We start from the raw sequence: 27,166 nt of genomic DNA on the forward strand, positions 1-27,166 counted from the left end.
CTTGGGATGGTCACTAGTAGTCAAGAAATTAACATGCCACAAGGCCAAAGGTATTATACCGGCATTCAATACTCTGACTTTCAGAGTAAATTTGTGTTTTATGCATCATTGATAATATAACTGAACTGGGCTGACATAACCAAACCAGTCACCAAGTCGCCAGATGGCTGATAAACAGAACAGATGTGGGATTATAAATTTGTTGGATTAACTCATTTCACACAACAGACTAGATCTGAAACGATTGGTCGATCAAAAGAAAAATAATCAATTCAGAAATTTAATAATTTTTTTTTACTATTTTTCGACATTTCATCAACCAAATGATACATTTAGCTAGAAATTATTATTTGCAACTCTATAATATACAACACTCACTTTAAACTTAAACGTGTCGGACAGCAATTGTAAAGCCTTTGATTTAATTGCTTTGCTTGTGTCCACCCAGCAGACCAAATGGCAAGAGTTTTCATATTGTGCTCTCCCCTGAGAGGAGGTATTTGTGTTTCTGCTGATCCTCCTCCACAGGGAGGTCAGAGGTCAAGCTGTATTTCAGCATGTGATGCCGATGCTCACTCTCACTTCTGGCCGAGAGGCGGCCTATAACGCTCATCGCTCTCATGGGTTACCTGTGAGCTGACAGTCGTCGTTGGAGCCTGCAGAGTCCTCCTGGTTGGGGCTGAGCGGAGGGCTGGCAGGGGGGCTGGTGCTGAAGCTGGCGTAGCCCAGGGACGAGCTCACCTCGCTGGGCTCGCAGCTGTGGTTGACCGGCCTCTGGACGTCCAGGGACGAAGACAGAGAGGTGCGCTGCTTGGGCTGGAAATGAGAAGGGAAGAAGAGAAGGACAACAGTCAGTCTGAATTGTTTTGATTTGATTTGAACATTGTTTTTGGAGGGCTCATACAGAAACTATATCCTCTCATACTGAACTGACTGCACTGTGGATTTATCCACTCCTGTTTACTTTAGCTGCATTTTAATTTTACACATTACATGCAAATGCTTTAGTTTCTTTGTAAGACTGACAAGTCTTCTGACTTACGAGCGATGAGTTTTGGCTGAAATACACCAAATAAACAGTAAAATGCCTGCCAATTAAGCACTTCCTGTGAGAAAAGATGGTGCTACCCATTACATGCTTGGTGGCATTTCATTTTATATTGCTGTATTTAGTTCCACTATCATAAATGGTCATTATTCTTATTACATCCCTCTTTGGTCATATATCTCAAATTTCTGAACCACATTTCACCAAACGCAGAGGTCATGTGATAATATTAGTCCCATACAAACAGGCATCTTGGTGATTTGGGGTCGTATTCTTTTAAACAAGTGTTTCCTGCACAGTATGAAATTTGATCGCGGCTCATAATATATTGACGGCTGTGAGATCAGATACTGACGTTCAAAATGAACCAAAAGTCGTCATATTCAAGTAACGGCCACAAAACGTCCGTTACTTGATCTTAATGAGCTGCAAATGTGTATTTATGCAAGCTATGACTGGCTGAGGTCCAACGTGTACTTTCTCACTTCATCTGCCGAGTCACAACAAGAATTTATGACTTAAAAACCAGTGATTACCTCGAAAATCCAAATTATTGTGCAGCCTGATCACAGGGAAAGCCATTCATTGCATGCATGACTCTCAAATTCAGACTTATTCTTTATTCTTTATGACACCTGAACATGTGTGTGACGTAATATGATATATCAGCAAGCTTCATGTAATGTAAAACCTGAATGTTGGGATAAGGGACATAAGTAAGGAGAGAGAGAGAGAGAGAGAGAGAGAGAGGTAATGATTTGCTTACAGCAAGTGAGAAAGTGAGACAGAGAGAGAGAAACATGCGAGGCAGAGGACAACTGAAACTGTAGACTGGCATCTGGTAAACACATCTTACATAATGAGGCATTTGCAGTTCTCAACAACCTGCTGCTATGCTTCACAAAAAGCTCAGGCAGTCAAAACCCTGCTGGTGTGTGTGTGTGTGTGAGTGTGTGTGTGTGTGTGTGTGCGTGCGTGTGCCACAAGTCGGAGGACGTAGGCAAAGTGAATCAATACTGTGAACCATAAAGGCAAAACAACATCCTGAATGTTGAGACCCAGACGCATGACAGGCCACCTTCATGAGACCTTCACTGTGTTGAGTGAGACTCAATGGCTGAACCTTGGAAGAGGACGGGGGGGGGGGGGGGGGGGGGGGCAGACGACGTGAAAGGAAATGAAAGCAGAGGAGGAGAGACGGCTCTTCTCCATGCACGGTGCACGCAAATTGGTCTTTGAAGAGTCTTCAGATCGACTGAACTAAACTGAGATGAAAAACAAGAGCGGGGAAATAGGTTGAACAAGAGAAGGGCATGAAAAATACAAAGAATTGGACAGGGAGGAATGAAAACATTTCTCCCTGTCAGTCAGTGGAAGCACTGAAGGAAGAAAGGCAAAGGAACAAAGGACAGAAGAAAGCAACGATGGGAAGAGGTGAGAATTTTAAATAGGACATGAAGGAGGACATACAGGAAAGAGGAGGAAAAGGAAAGAGAGGAAGGTCAGCAATACAAGGAAGGAAGGAATGACAACTTCATATGAAATGGAATTATCCAGAAGCAGCTTTCAGCGTTATAAAACATTGATACCATTCTAATGTTTGTACAGTAAGTATGAAGCTGGCTAACTTGGCCAAACATGGAGAAATCCAGTACATGAGGCAACCTCAGCAGCTCAAAAAGACGACAGTGCAGCACAGACACAGCAGTAAGATCGACTTTTTTCTTTATTTTTTTTTACAGTGGAGAGCTGGTCAGTGGGGAATAGCACCAAAGCAGCAGCATCCTGCGGAGACCAGGGGTGTTTAAAGGACCAATGCATCAACCAAACAAGATCACAACAGCCCAGAAGGGCAACAGGGAATAGGACGGTGATGTATGAGCCCAACAGAGAGTCACCCTGACAGGGCGAGGGGAGGGACGTTACACAAGCTTGCCGCCAAAAACATGTATTAACACGTTTTTTTTATGACCTCTCTGTGATCAAAAGCATCGCTGACCTACGTTCAAGTAAAAGGAAAAGAAATCTGTCAAACATACTAACATCAAAACACTTCACACAATGCGGCTGCATGAATACAGAACCTGCAATGTTTACTTCGCCGCAGGCTGAACAACTAACAAAAAAAGACCCAAAAATAAATGAGATGAAACAGCAATCAACCCAGAGTGATGGAACTGCTGTAATGTGACTCTGCAGTGTTTCAAAGTGGGAGGTTGAGGCTCTGTGTGTGTGTGTGTGTGTGTGTTCTTTTGCGAGTCATCTAATGTTTAATGAGTTTAATAGCAACTTCCACTTCTCCTCTTCATCCTTTAAGCATCTCTTTATTCCTGCACTTATCTCTGCATTGTCTCTGTGTATTTGGCTTCGTCTTCTTCTCTCTGTACTCGTGCTTATTAAGAGCTCGCACATGCACATAAACACACACTGACACATGCAACAAAACACTCGTGTGCACTGTAGCTGCGGCTGAGGCGTAGCGTTAACAATGCAAACGGGCAGCAGGCTAATGAACATGTCATGGCCGATTGGAAGGGGATTAACGAGCACAGACACACGATCACACACACACATAAATAAGCAGGTTCTCTCCATGCCTCACTAAACTACAGCAAAAGACATTTTCCCCGCCCGGAACAGCATCCCTGCGGGAAAACACGCCATTTAATACCTCACTAATGTGTGTGTGTATGCCTGGGTGCTAATAAATGACGCACCCATTAGCTAAAAAAAAAATGTAGTTCCTCACCTGAGACGAGGTGAGATGCACTTTGCGGTTTCAGTTGACAAGTTCGCAGCTTTGTGTGAAACTGAGGAATCGTGTTCTAAGTTACAAATACGCAATTATCATAAAATTATCAGGATCAATGAGCTGCACTGCGGCGCTCCTGGTGACCTGCCAGTCCAGTTCTTCTGTGCATGTGCAACAATTACAAAAGTACATATATATTGGAAAAAAAAGAAAAAGATTAAAAGAGAGTTTGGAAACAGGGGTGTCCACTGTTGACGAATGACACTTGAACAGATGTACAATTTACTGCACAAACTGTAGAAGCACTGCCAAAATGTTGTCATTCCCATTAAATGTCTTTACTGGCTGACTAATTTAGCAATTCCACATGAGCAGGGGACTGAAAGGTAATTATCATACTGTGGGTAACTGATGTTTTATTTGTTGGAGCAACTTTTCTTCTGTTAGTAGCAGCCCAGAGTTAATGATGCTGGATGTGGAGCAACACACATGTATGTTGCAACCAGTGTTTTCGCTTCTTTTCCATTCCCCCATTTTCTCCTCTTCGTCTGTATTTCGTAGGCCTGACACAATCACAGAAAGATGTAAACACAAAAACTCGGAGGGCAAAAAGCTCAGAGGAGCAAAACAGACAGCAAGAGAATAGAGAATAAAAGAAGTAAACATCCAAACCCTTTTTCGCCCGCACATCCAAAACAAACTTCTAACTGCAGCTCTTGATTCTGCATTCTCGCTTTTTTCTGATTCACTTTGCCTCCTTTTTCTTCCATCTTTTTCCTGTGGTGATCAAGCCTCTTTTTTAGTATTCTCCTCAAGAAACATTTTTAGAAAGTTTCACTCAGGTGAGCCTCTCAGGTACTGACACACTTTGACACAATTTCAGTGACATTATCATATATAGTGCCCCCTCTAAAGGCTCAAATGTGATTCATGCGGCAGTTCGTATGGCCTTTCTAGACTCACATGCACTGTCCACTGGAGTACTGTACAGCTATCTGCTGCTCTGTCATCCCTCCACTTTCATCAGGAGTGTGTTGTTGATTAAATAAATGCTGACATGCTCGTTTAAAGGGCCTCTATTCGCCGTTTTGTTAATTGCTGTACATACGAATGTAAATAAGTAAATATAATATTCTTTCAATCAAACAGTATCTCAGTCTATCATCTAGTCATGATAAACGTGGTAGTAGAATCACTCATGGGTAATTTAACAAGTTTTCTTGCTTCAGCTCAGCCTGATTTCTTTTAAAAATGGCCAGTTTTTAAAATAAATACTGCAGCGTTTGTCTCTTTCACTTCAGTTCTTTAAATTTCTGTCTCATTGTTATTCATGTGCCATGCAGCAGTGGTCGGGTCAGGCAGATTTCCAAGTTAAAACCACTTTTCTTGGCATTTTCTTTCAGCGATGTGAACATTGGCCGTACGTGTGCTTGATTGCACAAATGTTGGGCTGTCACTGGTCTTTGCAGATTTTCACAATGGATTTCAAGTCACACTAATGAATTTACACTTAAAAAAATGCACATAAGTCAGTTTCTGCATGGAACTAAGATGAGAAACAGACTGTGAGGTTACAGAAATCGAGCATTATTTCGGATATTAAACATGAATTATGAAGTTCAGGAGTGGATCAAACCATTCCTCATAAGTTCAGGTTGTTTGGCTTCTGCGTGTCGAGTTAGATTAAGTATCATTGGAGGTTTTCCAGATTGCAACCTTAGAGCAAACAGCTTGTTTTTGGCTACTGGTTCCACACAAAAACATTTCTTCTACTGTAATTGTCTTCAATCCCACTATCTGCTGTCACTCCACTTGGGTATATTTACTCCGACTGCACCGTCAGTCTGATGAAACAGTCTAATCTAAAACTGTGAAAAATTGAGTTTGTAGCTCAAATTGAACTAGAAATGATTCACCTTCTGTATGATATAAAGTATAGAAGCAGCTGCCGAATCTATTGTTGCACACAATTTAAAATGCAGTACAGAGGCCAGTGAAAGCTAGCAGTCCTCTTAGCTCACAACTAATGAGGTGAATGAACTTGAAATCATCAAAATGTGACATATAAATCTTTTAAAATGAGCGGGAAATGCCAGGAAATAGCTCAGATGTGTAACTCCCACTGGAGAGTTTTAAGCATTAGTTTGAGTCAGCTTAATTAGCAGCGTATGATCCACGCCTCTCCTCTGGGGGCTAGGAGCAACCTACTGGCTGGGCAAGCAAACCTCAACCTCACACTGTCTTACACACACTCATAAAGATCTCAACTTCAAAACATTCAGAGGGAGCGCAGGAAGTTACAGCTGTGAGGAATGAGCTGACCAAGGTACACTACAGCCAGCTTTTTTATTCTATATTTATTTACGCTCTTCTTGCTTCCCACTACCCTCCTTTCATGCCAGCCCTCTCTGACACCAAACAGCTGCCATGATTGTTATTGATTATTGACTGTGTGTGAATTTGTACATGGTTGGCTTTTGCACAGCCAACAACACTGGCTCGATGGAGATGGCACAAATGACTGCCATTCATAGAAGCGTACAGTACACCACACATGTAGTGTAATTACGCACATATCCGAGCAAATTTACTGGAAGATTAACTAACTGGAGCAACACTGTCAGAGAGCGATCATCAAGTGACTCTGTGTGTGTGTGTGTGTGGGTGTGTGGGTGTGTGGGTGTGTGTGTGTGTGTTCAGCACAAACACAACCTCGGCGGCTAACTGGTTGATGGGTGTGAACAGATTAATGAGCTCTAAATGCCAAAGTAATTAAAGATCTGTCTATGCGCATGTGTTGTATTAAAAACTGGAGATTTTCTGGTGAAAACAAACGTCTGAAAAATGTCATTTTCCATTATGGATGAATCCGCAGTTTGTTGATTCGCTGATTATTCGATTAACCATCAGTCAATAACATATCAAAAAATAGTGAAAATGTCTGTTGCAAGCTCACAGAGCAGAGTGTTGGACATAAGAAATAAGATAAGATGGGTGTGTTTGGTTTGTTTATTAGGCATTCTATGATTAGCAGTTAGCCTCCAATTAGCCTGTGTGAGCTTGCGAGTTGCAGATCGAGGTGTAGATTCGCAGTGGGATTGGCGGTACGATCAATTCTATTACCTGAATATGACAAGAGTCTTTTGATTTAACGTTAATTTCAACAATAGTTTTTCAAAGTGCTTTAAAGTAAGACCAAATTTTCCATAATCTCATGTGTTTCCTGTGGAGAAGAGAGTGCCAATTTTTTTTCCAACTCCGATTATAAGGACCTCTAAGAACTTTAGCTCGACAGATTTCCAATGAGAACGTGTATTTTAAAAGTATATCTCTGGGCCGGTAGAGCCTGGCAGTGATTTTTGTTATTGTCTTATTTGTTTACTATAATTATGCTGTCATCTCAAAAATACACTGATGCTGAAATTACACATATCACCTTAAAGTTCACCAAATCTGTGCTGGTCAAAACAAACCCTCTCGACTTCAAGAAGCACTAAAATCAATACCACATTTTATTCAGGCGAGGCTGATTGAGGATAATGCTTTTCATGTGCCTTGCTGAAGAGCAATTGGCGAGTTTAGAGTGTACTGTAAGTCATTCGGTTTCCTCAAGCAGATCCTCCTGAGGGATTTTGACCAAACTGGCTTCTAGCCTGCTCCTTAAAGCTCTTATATATGCTATCTAATGTGGTAGCTGTGTCATACTCTGTGCATTTACCATCAGGTGCTTTGAGTGTGTCTCTGCATCCTCTCAGCCTCTGTATGGGAAGAATATCTACTATCACTACACCACCAAACATCAGAAACCAGTTAGCCTGCCTTATCTGCACTCCTCTCTGAGTGTGTGTGTGTGTGCATGGTCAGGAGAGCCTGTCACTGTGTGGATTATTCTATGGGCCCATACATATGTAATGCAATGTGTTCATGTGTGACAGTAGATCTGAATGTGTGCCATGCATACTATACTGTAGTCTATTGGCTTGGAAAGCAAGCTGTTCTCTACAACTGGTCTACACTCACTGTAATATATTCCTTTGCTCTTAACCTTAAAGGACAAGTCTAGTAACACCCCATACATCTCTTATAGTCCCAACAAATGCAACATTTACACCTGTTAGAGGAAGGGTTGCTAAATCCTACAATGCAGTTAGAACTCAGTAAATTCCACCCTCAAGGAGGTTCTAATGTTCATTTTTGTTCAATTTGTTCAAGAGATTCAACTTTATGGTCATTTTGGAGGTTGTAATTTGAGCTGCTGTTGAATTGTGTAATCCTGAGAGGTGTTTCTAATATTTTGTCCATTACATTTACATCAATGGGAGCACACCAAATTACTTTTTAATTACAAACACCTCTCGGTAAAACGCAATACAGCCTATATCCTCCAAATGACCGTAAAGTTGAATCAACATAAAACAGAGAAACACTGATCATTATAACCGTCATGTTGGTAGAATCCACTGCAGTTTTAGACTCTAATAGCTTTAACTGGGTGAACCCAGTGAACTGGTGGAAGAAGGAAAGTCTTGAGAGATGAGAGATTTAATTTGTCTCTTCATGGAATTGGTTGGCAATAGCAAAAATGCAGAATATCTCATACCTTTTCAAACCATCACAGTTCATTCAATATTGGGACCTAAACCTAAAACCAATAGCTTCACAAAGGCTGTGCTCAAATGATAAAAAAAACACGGAGCTGCAGCCGGGAAGTCCATTTCTAATAAAATACCTATGATATTGAATGCATACGTGCTGAGGCACAGCACAGCAGTATGAGGAAATCTACTTATAGCACTACTGCTATATTCTCAAAGCCTTTACTAAACATCTGCATGCATCTGCAGTGCAAAAACATTGTGCATAGAAATTTAAAATAAAGGAAAGCAACATACTGTAAATACAAGTATAACTGATAATAACACAGTTTAGTTTACAGCAAGGACTTAAGTAACTTCCAGCTGCACTCAGTATTTGGGTTGTGTCTGTAGGAAACTTGGGAAACAAGTTGAAAACAGTTCCTATCGTGCAGTGGATGGAATATTTAAATTTAAATGGTTTGCAAAGTCTGAGGATTTTGGAAACAGTGTTGTTAAACAAGGTCATGAGCTTTTCAAATCAGCAGGGATTTCTCTTTCAGGAGAACAGATGTAACGTTAATATGTAAGAAGCACACTACGCCAATGCAATGGCCTTACTGAAATGAAAGAAGAGGCTGCTTTTCTGACACAATGCTAATGCTGATCTGAATGCAGCTTTAATCCTCCTGCAGCATTTAGAAGAAGAGTCTGCGGTCTGAGGAGAAAATGTCTAGACTTTAAGGTCTAAAATGCAAATCCGTCCTCACAAAAACAGGAGTACGAGAGCCGTAATGCATAGATGTGTGGCGTATTGTGACCATGTGTTTGTCTGAGATTCCAGCTTTAGACTTTGTGGGTGCAAACATGAGTTCTATCATGTGTTGACTGTAACCAAGAATCTCTCAGAGGCAAGTAATGGAGATGAAAACATACTGTTAAGATTCAAGCACACACACAAAGGCAGCAAAGTAGGACACTGAGCCAGTGGGTACGAAACTGATAACCCTGTGATGCACTGTCTCGCTTTCCCTCTTTCTGCTTCTTTTCATCCATCGACTATTCCCCGATTCTTTTCTGCTCACATCCCAGCTGGCCAAGAGTGTGATCAAGAGCCTGAGGAGATCTAACATGTCCAGCTGACACTTTGGACAAGAAGCAAGGGACGACGGAATAAAAACGACCCGAACACTGAGCCCGTGGATTTCTGCCTGTGTGGTCTCTTCACGCTTTTACAAAGTGATCACATGTTTTTTTTTTTGGTTTTTTTTACATATCAGCGACTGGCTTGCAGCATTAGCGGCACACAAGCTGAATAATTTCTTTTAAACCCGGTCCTTTAAAGTCCTTAAGAATCAAACCATTGGTTTAGTCTACTTGTTATAAGTCAGATTTCAATGGGCATTAAATTCAAGAATTAAATCTTGACTCACATTAGATAAAAGGATAAAATTAAACTCTGTCAAATTACTTGTTTAAGCATCTTCAAGCTCGCTTCTAGTTTCCAGATCTCATGTTGGTTAACTGAAACCTATCAACATTATAAAACTGAATATCACTTTGTTTGATGATGTTTGGTCAAGCTTTCAAAAAGAACAAAATCCCGAACTTGTGTTCATCCCATTGAGCCAAGTGCATATTTTTTACGCTTACTTGCCTTCTTGCCAAGATTTAGATGAGATCAGTCAGCAGCCGGTAAGCTTATCTTACCTTAAAGACTGGAAACAGGGGGAAAGAACCCACCAGCCTGGCTCCATCCAAAGGCCACAAAATCCACTTACCAGATCCTCAAAAGTTTTCTGTTTGTTTAATCAGGACAAAAATGTTACAGTTTTACATGATTTATATGATGGACTATTTCTTGGCCAGGCGCAGTTACTTCCTTTTCCCCTGTTTCCAGTCTTTAAGCTAAGCTAAACTAAGCTAACCAGCTGCTGACCGTAGCCTCACATTCACCAAACAGACATGAGGGTGATATCGGCTCGTCTAACTCTTAGTAAGAAGGCAAATAAGCATATTTCCAGAATGCTGAACTATTCTTTTAATAAACACACTCTTGCTCATCAAAATCAAAGAGTAAGCAGAGACTGTCAGTGTGACAGATAATGAGCAGCGGAGTAAATGCACAAACTGAGAGCTAAATTATGTTATATTCACTGCTATTATTTACCTTTGTTACATGCAGTAGTAGAGGATAAGGCAATAACACTGAATAGAAATAATATAAATGACAGCATAAAACAGAGTAATTAAATCAACAGTTTGTGTAGTGTACTTGTTACAGCAGTTCTTGGAAATTTTAATATCAAGGTCCCTAAAGAGATTCCCTTCAGATGTATTATTCAGTCTTGTCCAAAGCAACTTATCTGAGAAAATGTAAGTGCCCCGAGATGATTTAATACAGAATCACATAACTGTTGAAGAGATGACAATAAACCATCTGTTTAAATCACCCTTTGCACTGTGTCACCGTGTTGAAAACAAGTGAAACTCAATCTGTTCTTATTTTCAAAAGCCCCTGTGTAAGCCTGAAAGCCCCACATTAATATTCTAATATTGAAAACAAGAGGGACTATACATGCTGCAACAGTCATGTGTGAGTTTGTGTGCATGTTTGTGTGCATGTTAGCCTGAGCTGTACAGTGTGCACTGCTGAAATAGCCAGCGGGAGCACTAATATGAAATGAAATGAATTCTAGAAAATTAATTAGGCGCTATAAAATTGAACTCTGGTGCTCCTTGATTATGCGCGCATCAAGCCGAGCGGAGGCCCGCTGGGCACCGCATGTGATCCCTCAACACACATTGGTTAACATGCCAAAGATAGGACTGCGGTGAAGGATGAGGGATGACGGGAGAGGAGGTGAGGGAAGGAAACAAAGGAAGGAGAGAAGATGCTGAAGTCTCACACCACTTATGCTTCAGTAAACTAATATTTTATGACTCATCACTAGACTAAACGAGTAGTTCAGACGCATGTTTTTTTTTTCAGCGTTATGTCACACGTCATCGGCAGCCTGAGAAAACAACTGCCTTTAATTATCAAGGTGCAAAAAACGTTGGTGCGTCTGATACTATCCTCCCAGTGACAGAAGTGAGAGGACGAAATTACTCTCAAGGCACTAATGATGTGTTTGTTGCATTTGATTTGCTGAACGTTGATTCTGAAGTTATTCATGATCAGTGAGAAATGATTAATCTATTCTGTTGTTGCAGTGCAGGTCTGTTGTGGAAGTTAGAGAGACGGTGAAGTTTTCTGAGCATTAAGGTGAATACAACAGGCTTTAGAGTGAAGATAGTCTCGTCCACCTCTGATATGATGACACTGGTAGATATTTGTTGCATATTTCTTTATCGCTACCCTGGAGGCCCCTTCCCTGAAATAATCCTACTGCAGCATTTTTATTAGATTCCACACAAGTATGCATGAGTCATTTCTGTATCATCATTTCAGCTGTAGATGATGAACCCAGCTTAGCTTCAGGCTGCCTGGACACTGAATTTTAGCAGTCTGCTGGATTTGGCTTTTCAATCTGGATCAGATACTACATCCTCCACATTATCAGTGTTCTCAAAGATTAAACGCTGAATTGAAGTGAAATGGTCTAGATGATGATCAACCGCTATGTGACTTAAAAATGCAACTGTTCATATCGCAGCTGGGTTTGGAGGAAGAAATTGATTCATATAAAGTCAATATATGTGCTTGTAACTACACTACAACTACGTCCAAACTCACACTGCAGTGCAGCAATACAAGAGGGGCTTACTCGTATTTTTAGTCCACTGCAATACAGGACACAACTGGTTGCTAAGGGATAAGCTAACCAGTCTTTATAAGAGTAAAAGTCTGACACACAAACAGTTTATATATGTAAAAAGTTAAGGTAACTGAAATGAGCTCCCACACTGTGCAGTGATCCATCACGTCAGGGCTCAGCTTGGTTCCAGCACCAGACCACGCACCATCTCATCTGCAGCTGGACGTGCCCTGTCTTCAGTAATTCATGTCGTGCTCTTGACCTGCAGTTGCTCTAAGACGCTTTAGAGGGTGTGGGGGACAAATTCACAGTGAGCACAGAGGCTGAAGTTATGTGTATGTCTCTTGCTTTTACAATGGCTGCATGTCACCATTGAACAGCACGTGTTGTTGTTTGTTTACTTCCTGATTGTTACGTTGGCCATCTGGTTGTGTTTTTGAAGGAGGTGGAAGAGGAAGTGATGGGCTCTGAGGTAACAAAGTGCAACAGCCCAGTTGAGGCTGCAGAATGAAACGTTTCAAAACCTCAATTATGCAATTGTGGAGGTTTGCGGGTGCAGTTGCAGGAGACTGTGGAGGATTGCAGCACACAGACACAACATGGAAATCTTAGCATTTCATTATGCAAACAGTTTGCACTGAGAACAGCTTCTGAATCGAATCATAACCGCAAGAATGGGAATCAAACTAATATGATTTTCATCACTAATAGCAGACACTGATCAGCTGTTTGTGTTTACATCCACAGTACTAGTTTCTTTCACAATCACCCAATGAGCATAGTCAAGCTCTCAAACCCAGGGCTCATCTGGGTGTCTGTACCCAGGATATCATGCTCAGATGGACAAACACAATATAGTCAGATACTCTAAACTGCAATCGGCCATGAGAGTGACTGACAGACAGGAGATAAAACAAAACAGTGAGAACCAATCTGAGGGAGAAATATACAGACAGAGATGCTTCCATTGTGTGTGTGTGTGTGTGTGTGTGTGTGTGTGTGGGTGCAGGTGTTTAAGTTACTGGTAGGTGGATTCTGTGATATTCAATAATGCATCAGGTGCCTCTGCAACACATTCATTAGTGTGTGTGTGTGTGTGTGAGCGCACTCACCTGTGGGCGGATGACTCTCTCAATGTTCTTCAGGGCTGTGTCGGGAGAGGGGGGGGAGCAGTCTGGAGTTGGGCCCGTTGTGCAGTTGCCATGGTTACTGTGCTCCCCCTCACTCACCGTTACATGGGACAGGTGACCTTGGAGAGAGAGCGACACAGTGAGAGAGACAGGTAGAGAAAGTCCGATGTCGTGTTTTATGCTGCAATCGCCGTCATTGTGGATTCGACCCAGTGCTGTCAGGAATTCATGCTAACGCCGCGATCAGACCGCAAGCCAGTTATTTCTTTCAAGATGGTCACTATCTCCAATTTGAGATTGTAGTCCTGCCTTGACTTGGCAGAGAGACAAATCAGATTACACGTTGGATCATGACCAGCTCTGAGGTTTTTCATGACCTGCATGATGGAAGGAAGCACCAGAGAGGGAAGTTGGGGACTTTCAATCATGGTGTTGTGAAACACATTGCGGATGTTGTCAAACTCTTAGTGGATTGCTTTCCACTGTGACTCACAACATGGGATAAAACAACAACGGTTCATTCCCGGCACCTCACATCTGCTGGACCAGACCGTTTCCACGAATCATCGTGTCATGATAAAACATCCTAAATGTCATTTGCTCTGAGCTTTGTAGGAAATAGTGTTGTAGGGAAACTTGTTTAGATGGAACATTTGCACATGGGGAGGCGAGCCCTGGCAAGTCCCTGCAAAAGCAAAGGTAGCAGCTGCTAGCTTGTTTGAGTTCATCGTGTCAGCGACTAGGTTAGCATAACTTGCCATTGTCAGTGGGTAGGTTGCTAGCTCAGAGGTTGTCGTTTCCTGTGGACAAGGCAACACAAAGATAGCAGAAGGTGAGGAGAATACCACCTGAAATAGGCAGCCAATGGCAGGATTGAACCCACAGTCTACATCAGGTGAGTCAGACTTATCAAGGCTGGATGATTAGAAACAGGTTGTTTGTCCTCTGTGGGATTTCTGACAGAGCAGATGCTCAAATCATATTTCCTGTCGCCAGTAATCTATAAACATGTCATCTCAAACTCAATTCTGGGAACTATTAAGATTATTAAAAGCATTATTCATATTCTTAGTGCTGCCACCAGTAACCAAAAAAGTCAAATCAACCAGCTCGAAAATTTTAAGTATTATAACTCTAAGGTAAAAACCGCAATGATGCCTGTTTAAATTTCTCCAATTAGCTTCTTCCACTAAATCTATTTCAGGTAAAATAGAAGACAAAAGGACATTTTTTATCATTGCTATTGCAATTAAATTACTTGTTCCCACCAAACTGCCCTGATCTACACCTTATTTAAGTCAAAACATCAGTGGTTTGCAGAGCATGTTTTGTATTGTCAGTATCAACCACACTGATTAACCTGGCACGGCTTCATTTCAGGCTTTTCCAAACAACTGAAATCACTTGACACTATTTTGTCACAAAAAATGGGCGATATCTCTAAAGAGCTTGTGCAGTATAATCCCAGTTTTGAAGCTACTGCAGTGTGCTTTGTACTCCATCCTAATTATCTTCTTGAAACTTTTCCCAGTCGCTTCAGGGAGAAAGTTTAGGATTACTATGGAGCTACACCAGCCAACTAACTACACCGGCATAAAAATGACTCCTTAGTGCAATTTTGGCTAAAGCGGGAAATGAAAAAGAGGGTTCAGCTCGACACTTACAGTGCTGAACTGAACCCTCTTGAACTGAAGGTTCAGCTCAACACCTACAGACAATCACAGAGATGTGTCAGCATGAGAGAGACATGAGGCGAGAGCGGTTTGTAAATTGACAAGCCTCGACAACAAACACAGCGGGAAAATATGATGGCTGCCCTCTGCAGTTTGATGTCTATCTCAGGTGTGTGTGTGTGTGTGTGCGCACACAGCTGAGTGCAGAACCGGGTGTCAGAGCTAATTTCCCCTGCGTATGATCATTTAACAGAGGGCAGGGAAAAAACACAACAAGAAGAAAAGAAGAAGTGAAGAAAGGAGAGGGAAGTGCTGAAGTAGCCCGAATTAAATTTCAGAGGGAGAAAGCATCTGTCTTAATCAACCGGAGGAGACTCAAAACACAGACCGACACACCTTTCCTAAAATACTGCTGTCAGAGCGCGCACACACACACACACATACACAACACACACACACACACAGGAGTGGCTTTTTGTCAGCTGCCACCTGTCTGCATGGATGCTATCAGACAGCAGAATATCATCCAATTACGGTGTGAGACGCAGCTAGGACTTTTAACACACACACACACACACACGCGCACACACACTGACATCACCCTTAGAAACAGCAGGAGCGGCTGGTGCTTAAAGATACAGTATATGAATAATCACCTTTCATATCAGAAACTGGGAATAAAAACAGTTTTCCTTGTTTTAACGTTCAATGTCCGAGAACGTGTGATTTTTCACAACTCCCACAAATCCTCTTCACATATTCAAAAAGAACAAAGACACACACGCTGCCGATGTTGCTTTAGATAATGACAGCGATAACGATACAGTTTCCTGTTGCTTCATTCTTCACAATTCATGCGGGATGTTTTAGATGCTGAGAAGGATTTGTATTTTATGCTTGATTGTGGGTTAACTCTACAAGTGGAGCCTAAGATGAAGCAACAAACGACACTACACAAGAAAAAGTTAATTGTGGCTTCCCTTTTCCCTCCTCTGCTTCTAGTATTTTATGAAACTGGACAGAATCAGTTCAGTCTTGGCAAACAATCATGTAGTAGCAGAGTTTCACTCGGACATGGAAATTTGACAAAAATGCAGGGAGGATTTTAGAAACAGGAGTCTAAATACTGCATGTGTCTGAGCCTAAAAATACTTAAATTAGCCATTAACTGCCATTAAATGCCAGGTTGGTAAAATCTGCAAATTCCCAGAAAAAATATCAAGGACGTTGGCTTTGGTTAGCGGGTTCAACAGGGTTCAGTTTGTGTCCACAACACTGTTTCTTTTAACGACTTTTTTCATCGTGTGCTTGTTTGCTGTTGGTGTATCATCAGGCCTGAATTACTAAAGAGACGAGGGGAAAATGAAAGAGCTGCTCTTACGCTCGTCAGCACCACTTCCATTCTTGCTCGTGTCAATCACTTCACAGCCTCGACTTGTTCCAGGAAACCAACACTCAACTTGCTTCGCTCTCTGGTCTGCAGCATTTGGACGACTTGCTTTGAAGTAGGTGTATTAAGTCAATTTTCTGTTTGATCTTGGCTGTTACCGTGTTACATTTCAGCTTTTGTTTGCCTGCAACTTTGACACTTCAAGTCGTATTTTAACTACAGTTAATTTTTAGACATTTTCGGGGAAATCTGTGCAAGGACATTGGAAGGGGTTCCGAAGAGGATAAAATAGGCTCATGCAGAAACACAGAAGCAAGCACTGGGGTTCATTGGAGATGAGACCACAACCTTGAGAAACATGAGCAGAGAGATCCTTCAATCATTAAACTAAGCCTCATAACATTTTACTGAAACTTAAATCATATTTCTTTTAGCAGAAGATTATTTCTCTTCAACAGTAATTTCATCTGTTTTAATTCTGACAGCTCAATCATGAAGGCATTGTTAAACTGAGAGTGTCTGCTCCTGCTTCACCATCATCATATATTTATTTAAATTTCAACAGCCCGGCTGCAGACACACAATCACACACCCACGTAAGTCCTTCAGGGGAAGTGACACAGCTTCACAGCAGGCTCTCACATCTATCAACACATGTGTCTTTTAATGTGTGTGTGCCTGTATGTGTGTTTTCATGCATGCGTGTGCAAACACAGACCAGACGGAGGTAGTCTCTAGATTTTACTTAGGGGTTGTGCAAGAATACACCACTGCAGACAAACACACACAAACAGACGCACATCATGAGGGGCTGCCTGGAGCTGAATCAATGATTAAATGTGGGCGTAAATAGATGAAATATAAACTGGAAAAATGAAAGAAAGGGAGAAGAAAGGAAGGATGCAACAGAGGGATATATATAGATAGAGACTGAGGTTTTGTCCTATTGAGTAAATAAGCCTGTCAACGCTGAGGCTTTGATGATGGATGTGAGGTGTGTGTGTGTGTGCGTGCGTGTGTGTGTGTGTGTGTGCACTTCCTTCAGATCTGCCTTGAGCTCACTCCTGGGAAACACTCTCAGTCCTCCCTGGCAAAGCGAATATGTGTTTGTGTGTGCAAAGGTGCATAAAGATAACACACGCATGAATGTGTGGACGCCATGACTGTAGGGCATTATCGCTGGCTGTTTACATCTGCGTGTTCAGGTATGTGTGTGAGGCAGTGAGAAATAACATCTGGCAAAATGAAAATGGAAAAACTTAGAAATGCTTTAACAGGTTTCACAGGATTCAGATATTCTCGGCATGCCAAGCATACAGAGTGCAGTCTGTGTGTGTAGTACAACATATGACTGCCTGGATTTACACTATACATATCTCTCTGTAGATTAAAGGCCAGCTGCACAGCTCGTTAATGCAGGCATGCAGCAGAGTGTACAGGAGTGTGTCTAAGTGAATGCCTGCTCGCACCAAGCCTTCAAATCAGCTGTCCTCTTCCCACCCGCCTAACAAGACAAAAACTGTCAGTTTCAGACATTTTCTTCAGACTGTCAGTTCTGCCTCTGTGCCACTCTGACAAGTGGCATCTCATATGTAGACTGCAGCTGTGTGTGTGCAGCTGCCCTCACATGTTCTCTTCCATGTCAGAGTGGCAAATTGCAGCATATCTCTCAGCGCAATGTCTCAAATATGATCAAATACTGTAAAAAGAAACATATCTAGTGCTTCCGAGACAAAAATCTGAAATTGTGGGGAGTTAGTTTCTCAGTGAGGAGAAACTCTCACAACTTGATGTCAAGGTTGAACGCAACAAGCAGTCCTACAAACCGATTTTGATTTTCAGTGTATTAAATAAGACATCAGACACTCAGTAAGACATGTTTTGCTCTTCTTCAGTTCACTTCATTGCTATGTGCAAAGTGCAAACAAATACAACTTCTGAAAGGTCGATAATATTCTGTATTTTTCTTATTGTCAATAAATCCCAAAGACCAAGACCAACAATGGATTGATCCACCAACAAGTGTTGTCTTTGTATGCAAAGCCTGGCTATTCCTCCATTGTTGTTGCGAAAACTATTAAAAACACATCAGGGATCAACACCATCACTCCGGGCGACATGTTCCTTCCTTACTGTAAATGTAGGGATTGTTACTTTGAGCTAATCTCACATTCACTGTCCTGATGTAATAAACATTCATTATAAAACCAAATCCACAGCTGGAAATAATCCCCAGCAAATATATTATTTACTCCAGTTTAGGTAACTTTTGCTTAAAAACTACAGGTGTTAGTTGTTTAAGAAAATTAATAACCTTTTTTTATTAAACTATATATTATTAAAGATACATCATCAGTTGAAATCACTGGAGTGGAAATATGGAGGCAGAATAACACATTGCTGCTTGTGGTCTTTTCATGGGATTTACTGACAATAAGAAAAGTACAGAATAAAAGCAGGCTTATCTTTGAAGAGAACATGATAAACTTCTCTTTAATCCGACGTTAGAAAAGCCTGACAGATGAAACAGACCTGCACAAGCGAACGTAACGTGAATGAAAACCTAAGGCCCAAAACTCAGGGGGAAAAAAGTCACTATGTGAGCATGTACAAGCTGGTTCCAAACACTGATTTCTCCCAGCTGTCAAAGAGGAAGACACTCTATTGCCTCCCTTTCAACAAGTCAATGGGCCTCGACCCTTTTAATGGCAAAGCCCTGGAGTTACTACTTGCTGCCATTAGCCACTCTGAGCCTAAGTGGGACAAATGGGGCGGAACGCAGAAACATCACAGCTTTATCCACCAGAGAGAACTGAGGGTGGAAGTTAATATGGGAGGGAGAGTAAAACACAAAAGACTGAGGCCTTTATTCATAACCCTTACATGGAGCAGCACTGCGGTGTGACTGCTTAATCTGAACTCACTCACGGATGAAGCCTAACATAATCCAGATGGCAGCTAATGAAAATGAACATGCTGATTAAGCATTCAATATTTTAGATTAACTAATTAGACAGTGTGCAAGTTCAGAAGTTGGTAGACTGTGAAAGACAAAACAGTCTCCATTAGATGCAAAAATGTTCAAGAAATGTACATGAAGGTGTCAAATTAAGCAGAAAAGGTAAGAAAAGGTGAGAAGAGACCTGTGAAGTTTGCCACACTGCTGCAATAATTTGGAAATTCAAAACCTCCACCTGTGTGTTGACCTATTTTGTCATAAAAAAAAAGTTCAGAGATATGCGGCACAATCTGTAGGACTTTTCAAGAGTTGTAGAGGACGTACACACACACACACAGGCGTTTCATGTTGTACGCGTCAGCAGTGGCTTGTCTACAAGCGTGTGTTTATCTCGGGAGGAGTCTGTCGATAGCAGTAAAGAATCACTTTTGCTCTCACCGCTTGGCAACGCTCTGCACTTTCTGTCTGCTCCATACGTGACTGGAGGCTGCGAGGCTTCGTCTGCAGGTCCCTGCTCACCGCTCCGCCGCCTGCCTTCAAATCTCCAGGATCACATTTCACCTGCAACGCTTTTGTGTCGAGGCAATCTGGCTGTCAGCACCGCGATCCTGTGGTTTAAACCTATTGTGGTAGAACTGAGTATAAGAGCTGATCTACTGTTGTCTAGCACACAGTTCGGAGTTACAAATACTGGGGTGTCTGCTAACGATTGTGTTAAAGTGGCGTTCTCCAGGTCAGGAGCAATGGAGAGAAAATGTCACGTTGTCATTAGAACGTCTCTGAAAAGCTTCAGTTGCATGACGAGAACTTATATCCAATATCATAGGCATGTTTTTATGATTTTATGTTTTATTACTGGCTAATTTATGTTTGTCTTATCTTTGTTTGAGATTCTCTCTCACCAAAGACATTTGGTCATGTCACAGTCAGAAAAGCGCAGTAAATAATAAAATTCGTAACGGCTGAATTCCATTTAGCTGCTTCAGTTTCACCATGAAACACAAAGACACTGAGTGTCTCAGTAAAGCATGACAGTGAGCCAGCACGCACAATAAAAAGGATCCTGGAAAGAGCTCATCTAAATGGAATACAGGCATTCTTCACGTTTTCACATCTGTGGCAGGTTCACATCTATATAATGTGGAGTGGTGCATTGTGGGATTGTTAACAGAAAGAAGTGTACATGCCATGAGCACTATTTTTTGCAAGCATTCAAAGCCACTCTCATTCAATCGACTCAAATAAAACTGTGCAAGGTAAATATTGTGCACTACTCTATATAGTAAGCAAGGAGTCATGTCATCCAGAACCATTGCCATGACAACAGAGCAGAGCCATCTTTAATGTTATTAACAACAACTGTGATTTCTTGAGATTGTCTGCTGTGAAAAAGGCCTATTGATAAGACTTCAAAAAAAGAATAAAATGCTTGCTTGTCAAACTAAAGCAGAGCCTTTCCTTGGCTCCTTAAAGGCTGACATCCAGGATTTTGTCTCAGTCTGCACACATGCAGAACAAATGAAAGGCATGTTACGCATGCAGACAAAATGTATCTGCATCCCAGTGTTGCATGAGAAATGGATTCCCGCATTTGTAACAAATGAAATCCCATCAGAAAGGAATTCATCCAATACAAGTATAATCCTAAATTAATGTACAAAATGACTACTGAGTAGTAGGATTATGCACATGAGTCTGTACTCAGCGTACTTTGCATTGTAGAGAAGAGAATTCCATTTATTCACTGTCAGAAATGACAGTTGTCACAGCAGAGAACATATGGTGCGATGGGATATCGTGCATGCAACGTTCCCATGTGGTCTTTCATGAATACAGTGGCGTCAAAACTGGGACGGCGCTTCTAAAAGGTTGTGGAAATTCTCAGGACAACAGCTGTAGGAAGACAAAAGGAGAAGAATGATAAAAGTGAAATAAAAAGAGACCGAGGCGGAGAGGAATATCCGAGAAGCCAGGACATGAAAAATCAGGAAGTTGTTTGGGGTGGCAGTTTCACTGACAACAGGTCCCTGGTGTTTCTGTAGCAGCTGCACTGAGTGACAGTCACTAGATGGATTTTGATAAAGGCGCCCTGATTGCCTGAGGATTCGGAGAGCGCTGTAGTATCTCCGTCTCCTCGACTGTGAGGCTGCAGCAGCCCAAAGCTAGCAGAAAACTATCTAACAGGACAGAACAGGTGGATATCAGGCAGGGCTTACACTGCAAAAAATATCTGCACACATCCCTCATCCCGCTTTTAATCGGGTTTGTTTTCAGAGACAACTTGTGCTGAGATGAGCTTAACATGCAGTTCACTTGTTTCAAGTATGCTGGTGTAAGCTCACGGATCGTGGCGAGTATCTGCACCCGCAACGTCTGAACTGATGTCATGAATCATCATGGTTAATAACTTTACTAATGAATATAAGCCACAAATCTTAGGAGAAACTGGAGGATTTGTGTTACACCTGAAAACCTCTTTCTGCCCATCCCAAGTCTTTGTTTTTTTTATTTGAATGTGAGTTTTTCTTCACCTACTTTAATCCTCTTATCTTTGAGTTGATCACCCTGCACTCAGTCATCTCATGATAATCAGCTGATCCTTTGCAAGGAGCGTTTGGGGGCTGGGTATACTTCAGATCAACTTTCTTACTTTGTGTTTTAGATCTTTTTGCAGTAATTTAGTGATCAGTAATCTTGAAATATAAGAATACATCTCACCTGTGAGTTTAAAATGAGTGTTTTGTAGCTTATTTAACTGTTACCATGTGCATACAAAATAACAACTAGCCACACTGTGAAATGTGTTATTGATTATGTCTATAAATTTGCCTCATGAAAGCAGCGGGACAGGTGCTTTATCATTCAGCATGAAAAATGACGGTTGTGTGGTTGTGGGGACATAAGCTCCACCATTAAGCCATTAAAGCCATTAAAGTCCACATCCATAGCAGCAGCGGGGACCAACACATGAAAGTGGTTCCACTGGGACCACAATGAACAACCTGCAACGCTGTCGGCCAGTTCCAACAGTTTACCACCTTGAAGCTAAAGCCAATGTGTTAAAAGAAGGCAACACTTTTACTTTGTGCAGAAATAAGCATGTCTTTGGATTTGTGATATTACAGCATATTAAATTGCACTTATCTTTACAATTTTCACACAATTTATGCTACATTTATTTCTTGGCAGTTTCCATTAATGCTGTACTATATTCATTCCTTCTGCCTCTTCTGCTACTATTACTCAGCACGAACTCATCGCGTTGTCATTAATAATTGCTTCAAACTAATTACAAACGCTGAATTATTTGTGAAGGATTAATGGGCAATCGCCATTGCATTGGAGCAAAAACGTCAGGTTGTCATTGAGAACATCTCTGAAAATGGAAATAGTGAAATATCCATGGCACGGTGAGAACTTGTATCCAATATTAAAGGCATGTTTTTATGACAGTGTTTTTCACGTCTGCTCTCTTATATTCATAATTAAGTTATTTGTCAATATATTCTTATTTTTAACCCTTATCTGTCATCTAACTACCATAATGCACATTGTTGCAAGTTTTAACTCGATCTAGCATAAAGAGGATGACATCAGAACATGAGAACATGATGCTAAAACAAGTTGATTTGCACTGGCAAAAAGTGCAATTATCTCATGAAAGAGGAAAACTCTTTAGGCTAAATAACAGACCAGTCAACTTATCAAGAAAGATACTTTTTTGCAGTGTAATGCAGTAAGGCTCTCCCTCTGCACTTCCCTTTTCCCTTTCTTCTCATCTCAATCCCTCTTTCCCCACATTCCTTCATCATCATATCCTTCCTCTCAGAGGCAGATAAAGGGAGACTGACTCACACCCATGTCCAATTAGCCTAACATGTGACCGGACTCAGAGCAGGAATCCAGGATTTTCCCTCCTGCTGCGTCACAGATTCACATCCATGTAGCTGGCTTAGCCTGAGACGACCCTCCAACTTCGTCGACTGAATGTATTATCTGCCCTCCTCTCCATCCCAGACTCTTTCCTCACCTTTTGTTAATGTCTGCCTCTCTGCAACAAGATAGTATCTGCAGCCTCAAAGGCATTTTTAGTCATTTCCAGCAATGACATGGAAATGCATGGCGTTCCCCCTTCACCTTGTACGTCTTCTCGATCTTTTCCTTATTGTTTTTCTGCCTCTTCTGCTCTCCCACATTATGTGCTGATGTCGCTTTCACTCTCATCTACATCCTCTCTCTCTCTTTCTGTCTCTCTCATTTGGCCAGGTATCAGCGTTTAGAGAGCTGAGAACAAACAGAGAACACCCACACTGCTCACTTGCGTCAGTGGAGCAATTTTATACCAAAAGACACTTTGACATGAAGCAGCTAACCTCACAGATCTCTCTCTCTCACTAACACACACACACAATCCACACTGTATATTGACAGTTCAACTCTTCTCTATCCTGCAGCCAATCACAGATGAGATGTAACAGCCAAACGTGGGACGAGACACGCGTGAACGCACACACAAAACAAGCCTCTACAGTAGCCTCTCTCAGCTCCTGTTGGGGGGGGGGGGTGTCACTAGCAAGACAGTTCCCATGGCAACATACAGGTGACTCATCAGCCGGTGATGCAGTTGCCGTGACAACCTGCAGTGTGTAGCATCGCTATGGGAGCTGAGTGAAAGGGAAGAGCACATTGTGGGTGTCTGTTGTCGTGGGTGTTCAAGTACAACGCCGCAGACCGAAAAACTGATGAGGCTCAGAAAACAGAATGCACTGGAAGGTCCGAGGCCGGGGGATTAACCCACACTCAACTGAAAACAGGTTTGAGGACAGCGCAGATGCCAGTGAAAAGTGTACTGAAGTTACCTTAGCTGTTATCCCTTGTTTGGAAAGGATTGACATTCCAGGAAGAGGAGGGTAGTAAAATATTTGCCCTGGTTCTCTGTAACTAAACTCATCATCAAATACAGACAGTGCTTTGTGTTATAGTGGAATATTATTAAAGCTGTACTATTCAATATTTTTTATATTAAAATAGATCAAATGCTCATGTGTAATGCAAAAGGTGTTGCTTATAGTGATGAGCCCACAGCCGACACCGCAGTTCCCTCAGCACAGCAGAGAGTTTTAGCATCTTTCAGCTCATTGCTTTGGTTTTAGCATCAAGCAGCAGCTCTTAGAGAAAACAAGAACACAACATAAAACTTGCAGTCTTAAGGCCTAAAGGATGCTGACTCAAGTGACATCACTTGAGGTAATTTATCAGGCTTCACATAGTGCCCTCTGGAGCCACAAAAGGTTAAATACAACTTTTTCCACATATGCAGTTTTACTCTTCAAGACCTGTAAACAGACTTTGATGTGGAGTTTGGTTTTTGAGACGACGTTCATAAGGTGATATGGTGTCTGTCCAGAGGGAACTTAAAATACAGAATGATAAACACGCACACAAGCAAACAGCAACTAGAACTGTAATGAAACAGGGATAGGGAAAGAAAAATCACACACACACACACACACACACACACACACACACACACACATAAATATATATACACATGGCCCATATCTGACGTGTGCATGCAGCATTAAAATCATCCAAACTCAAATCCAGAACAGCACTGGAGGCATAAATTCAACAATATATACATCCCAAACAACGTTGCTCTCACTCTCACCCACATTTTCCACACCTGATTATTGCTACGAAAGTTGTGTTAATGCCGAACAAGCAATATGCTTGGTGGTTCAAGTCTTCCACTGAAGTCGTGATCATCACAACAGCGGGACGTTCATATGGATTCTTGCTTGCGAACACAGTAAACACGGAAACACCGGAAGGCACCATATGTTCCACTGTCAAATTATTTTAAACAAAGGACCGAAAACAAAGTGTGAACAAAGAAACACAAGAAAGAAATCCAGTAAAAGAAAACAAAGTGAAAGTGCTGGTAGCAATGATCATGACCTCCAACACTCACTCAATCTAACATCGTAATACATAATTACACACATACTGTTCTTTTTGCAGTTTCGCATGGTCAGCTGATCCAGCGACACACCTGTCTGACTACAGCTCAATGACTCACTGTACATGTTTGCACAACAATCATCTGTGTAGTATCTCTTTAGATTGTTGGTAATATCTTCACCGTTCTCATTCTTAGCATTTGTTTCGATGTCTCACTATGGAATACACCTGTCTATTCCTCAGACGCATTCATCTCATTATGACAATCCTTATTGGCTGGTGATTGCAACATCCACGTCAGGTTAATCCACCTACCCAGTTAGCTCGCGCTGAAACACAGCACCATTCAAACGGCTCTTCTCTCTCCTGAGCATATCTCAATCTGTTTTACATGCAAGCTAGCTTTACTGCTAAGAGACTATTTAAACAAACTGCTTCATCTCCGAGCGCTAGCTGACATGTTTCAACTCTCCGATCTTAACACAGACTGGCACTTCTGTTTCACTGTATTAGCACTTTAGCTAAAACACTGTTCCTCTCAGTTAGCACTCCAGCTAGTGGAGATGGACCTTAACCTCCCTCAAACCAGAGGAGGCAGACACTCATGTTACTCTTAGAACAGCGGTTACACAAGTAACCAAAAGTTTTCATGGCAGATCTCATAAATAGCTTTTGTTAGCAGAAAGTCACAGAAGTAACCTTGGTGAGGGAGGTTTGGATGGACTAATAGTTCTTGTTTAACTTGTTAATCTAAATCATTTATGCAACAACTTCCGATACAGAATTTTTCTTTTCCCAAAACATTTCCAACTTTGTTGATGGCAATGATTTTGTGAAAAAACAACAACACCACAAATTCATTTATCAGTGACTAAAAGCTTAACAGAACAAGCCAAAAAAAATGAATAAATACTTAAATGTGTGATTTGATTCACTTTTTAAGAACAGCTGAGTAAAGTGCTTCGCCCTACCATTGCGTGGACACGCGTTGAGCCGGTGGTTGATATCGAGTGAGCAGGGTTTGCGTGTGACGGCTGTGGTCACAGACTCGTAAGGGTTGTCCTCGTCCTCTGGCAGGAAAACATCCAGCGATGGAGAGGTGACAATCTCTGCTGAATGCTTTGAATCCTGGGAGAAGGACGGAGAAAAACAAAGATAAACAAACATTAAACATGCCACATTATCCAGGAATAGAGTGTGGAGGAACCAGCAGGAACTACCAGCAGTGCTACAGTCACTGAGCTCAACACAAACACACCACTAATTACATTATTAATTATGTACTGCAGCCATACTGGCCTATTATCCCTTCCAACAGACCCACAAATGAAACATTATGGTAATTAATAGTGCTTGGATGGCATAGAGAAGAGGCCTTTGACTGCGTTCAGATGCACAGTATTAGACCACAGAGTGATTTTGATTTTATAAGCTGTTTGTGAAAGACAGACACAGAACTCAGCAAAAGAAAAGCAGCAAAGAGGTTTTTGATGTCTGCTTTCAAATGTGTGGCTATCCAGGGCCAAAGGTGTCTTTTCGTTCACATTTGCTCGCGGTGCATCATAAGTGTGAAAAGCGAAACAAAACGCATCACCTCAGTAATCTCTCACTTCAACTCAAGGCTATCATTCGAGCCAACCACGTCCACACAGGTGGATTATCATGAAAGATTTAGGCCCATCTTCAAAGCAAACACGCAAAATAAAGGGTTAGAAAAAGCTTCTTCTTTTCAATCCTGGAGAGTTTCTTGCAGAGTAGAGGTGGGGAATCATCTGGCCTGCGGGCCGTATACGGCCCACGAGGCGATCCATACACACAAAAAAAGCAATTACTTTTCTTAGCGATAAAGAAAATAACATAAAAAACACGCCTGTTGTGCCTGACAATCATTTACAAATGTGAGCAACTCTTTTGA

General features: G+C 41.6%; 1 protein-coding gene across 3 annotated transcripts in view; it reads right to left on the bottom strand.

Moving 5' to 3' along the window:
- The window catches only part of anks1b (ankyrin repeat and sterile alpha motif domain containing 1B), a 225,274-nt gene that overhangs the window by 79,098 nt on the left and 119,010 nt on the right, over positions 1–27,166 (bottom strand). For all 3 annotated transcript variants that reach the window (XM_041963585.1, XM_041963584.1, XM_041963586.1), the window contains 3 exons: positions 26,223–26,379; positions 13,248–13,384; positions 630–816 (listed from right to left, as the gene is read on the bottom strand). In XM_041963585.1, the coding sequence (XP_041819519.1) occupies positions 630–816; positions 13,248–13,384; positions 26,223–26,379 (481 nt within the window). The remainder of the gene's footprint in view (positions 1–629; positions 817–13,247; positions 13,385–26,222; positions 26,380–27,166) is intronic.

The sequence above is a fragment of the Chelmon rostratus genome, chromosome 22 (genome assembly GCF_017976325.1).
Source record: "Chelmon rostratus isolate fCheRos1 chromosome 22, fCheRos1.pri, whole genome shotgun sequence".
Taxonomy (NCBI): domain Eukaryota; kingdom Metazoa; phylum Chordata; class Actinopteri; order Chaetodontiformes; family Chaetodontidae; genus Chelmon; species Chelmon rostratus.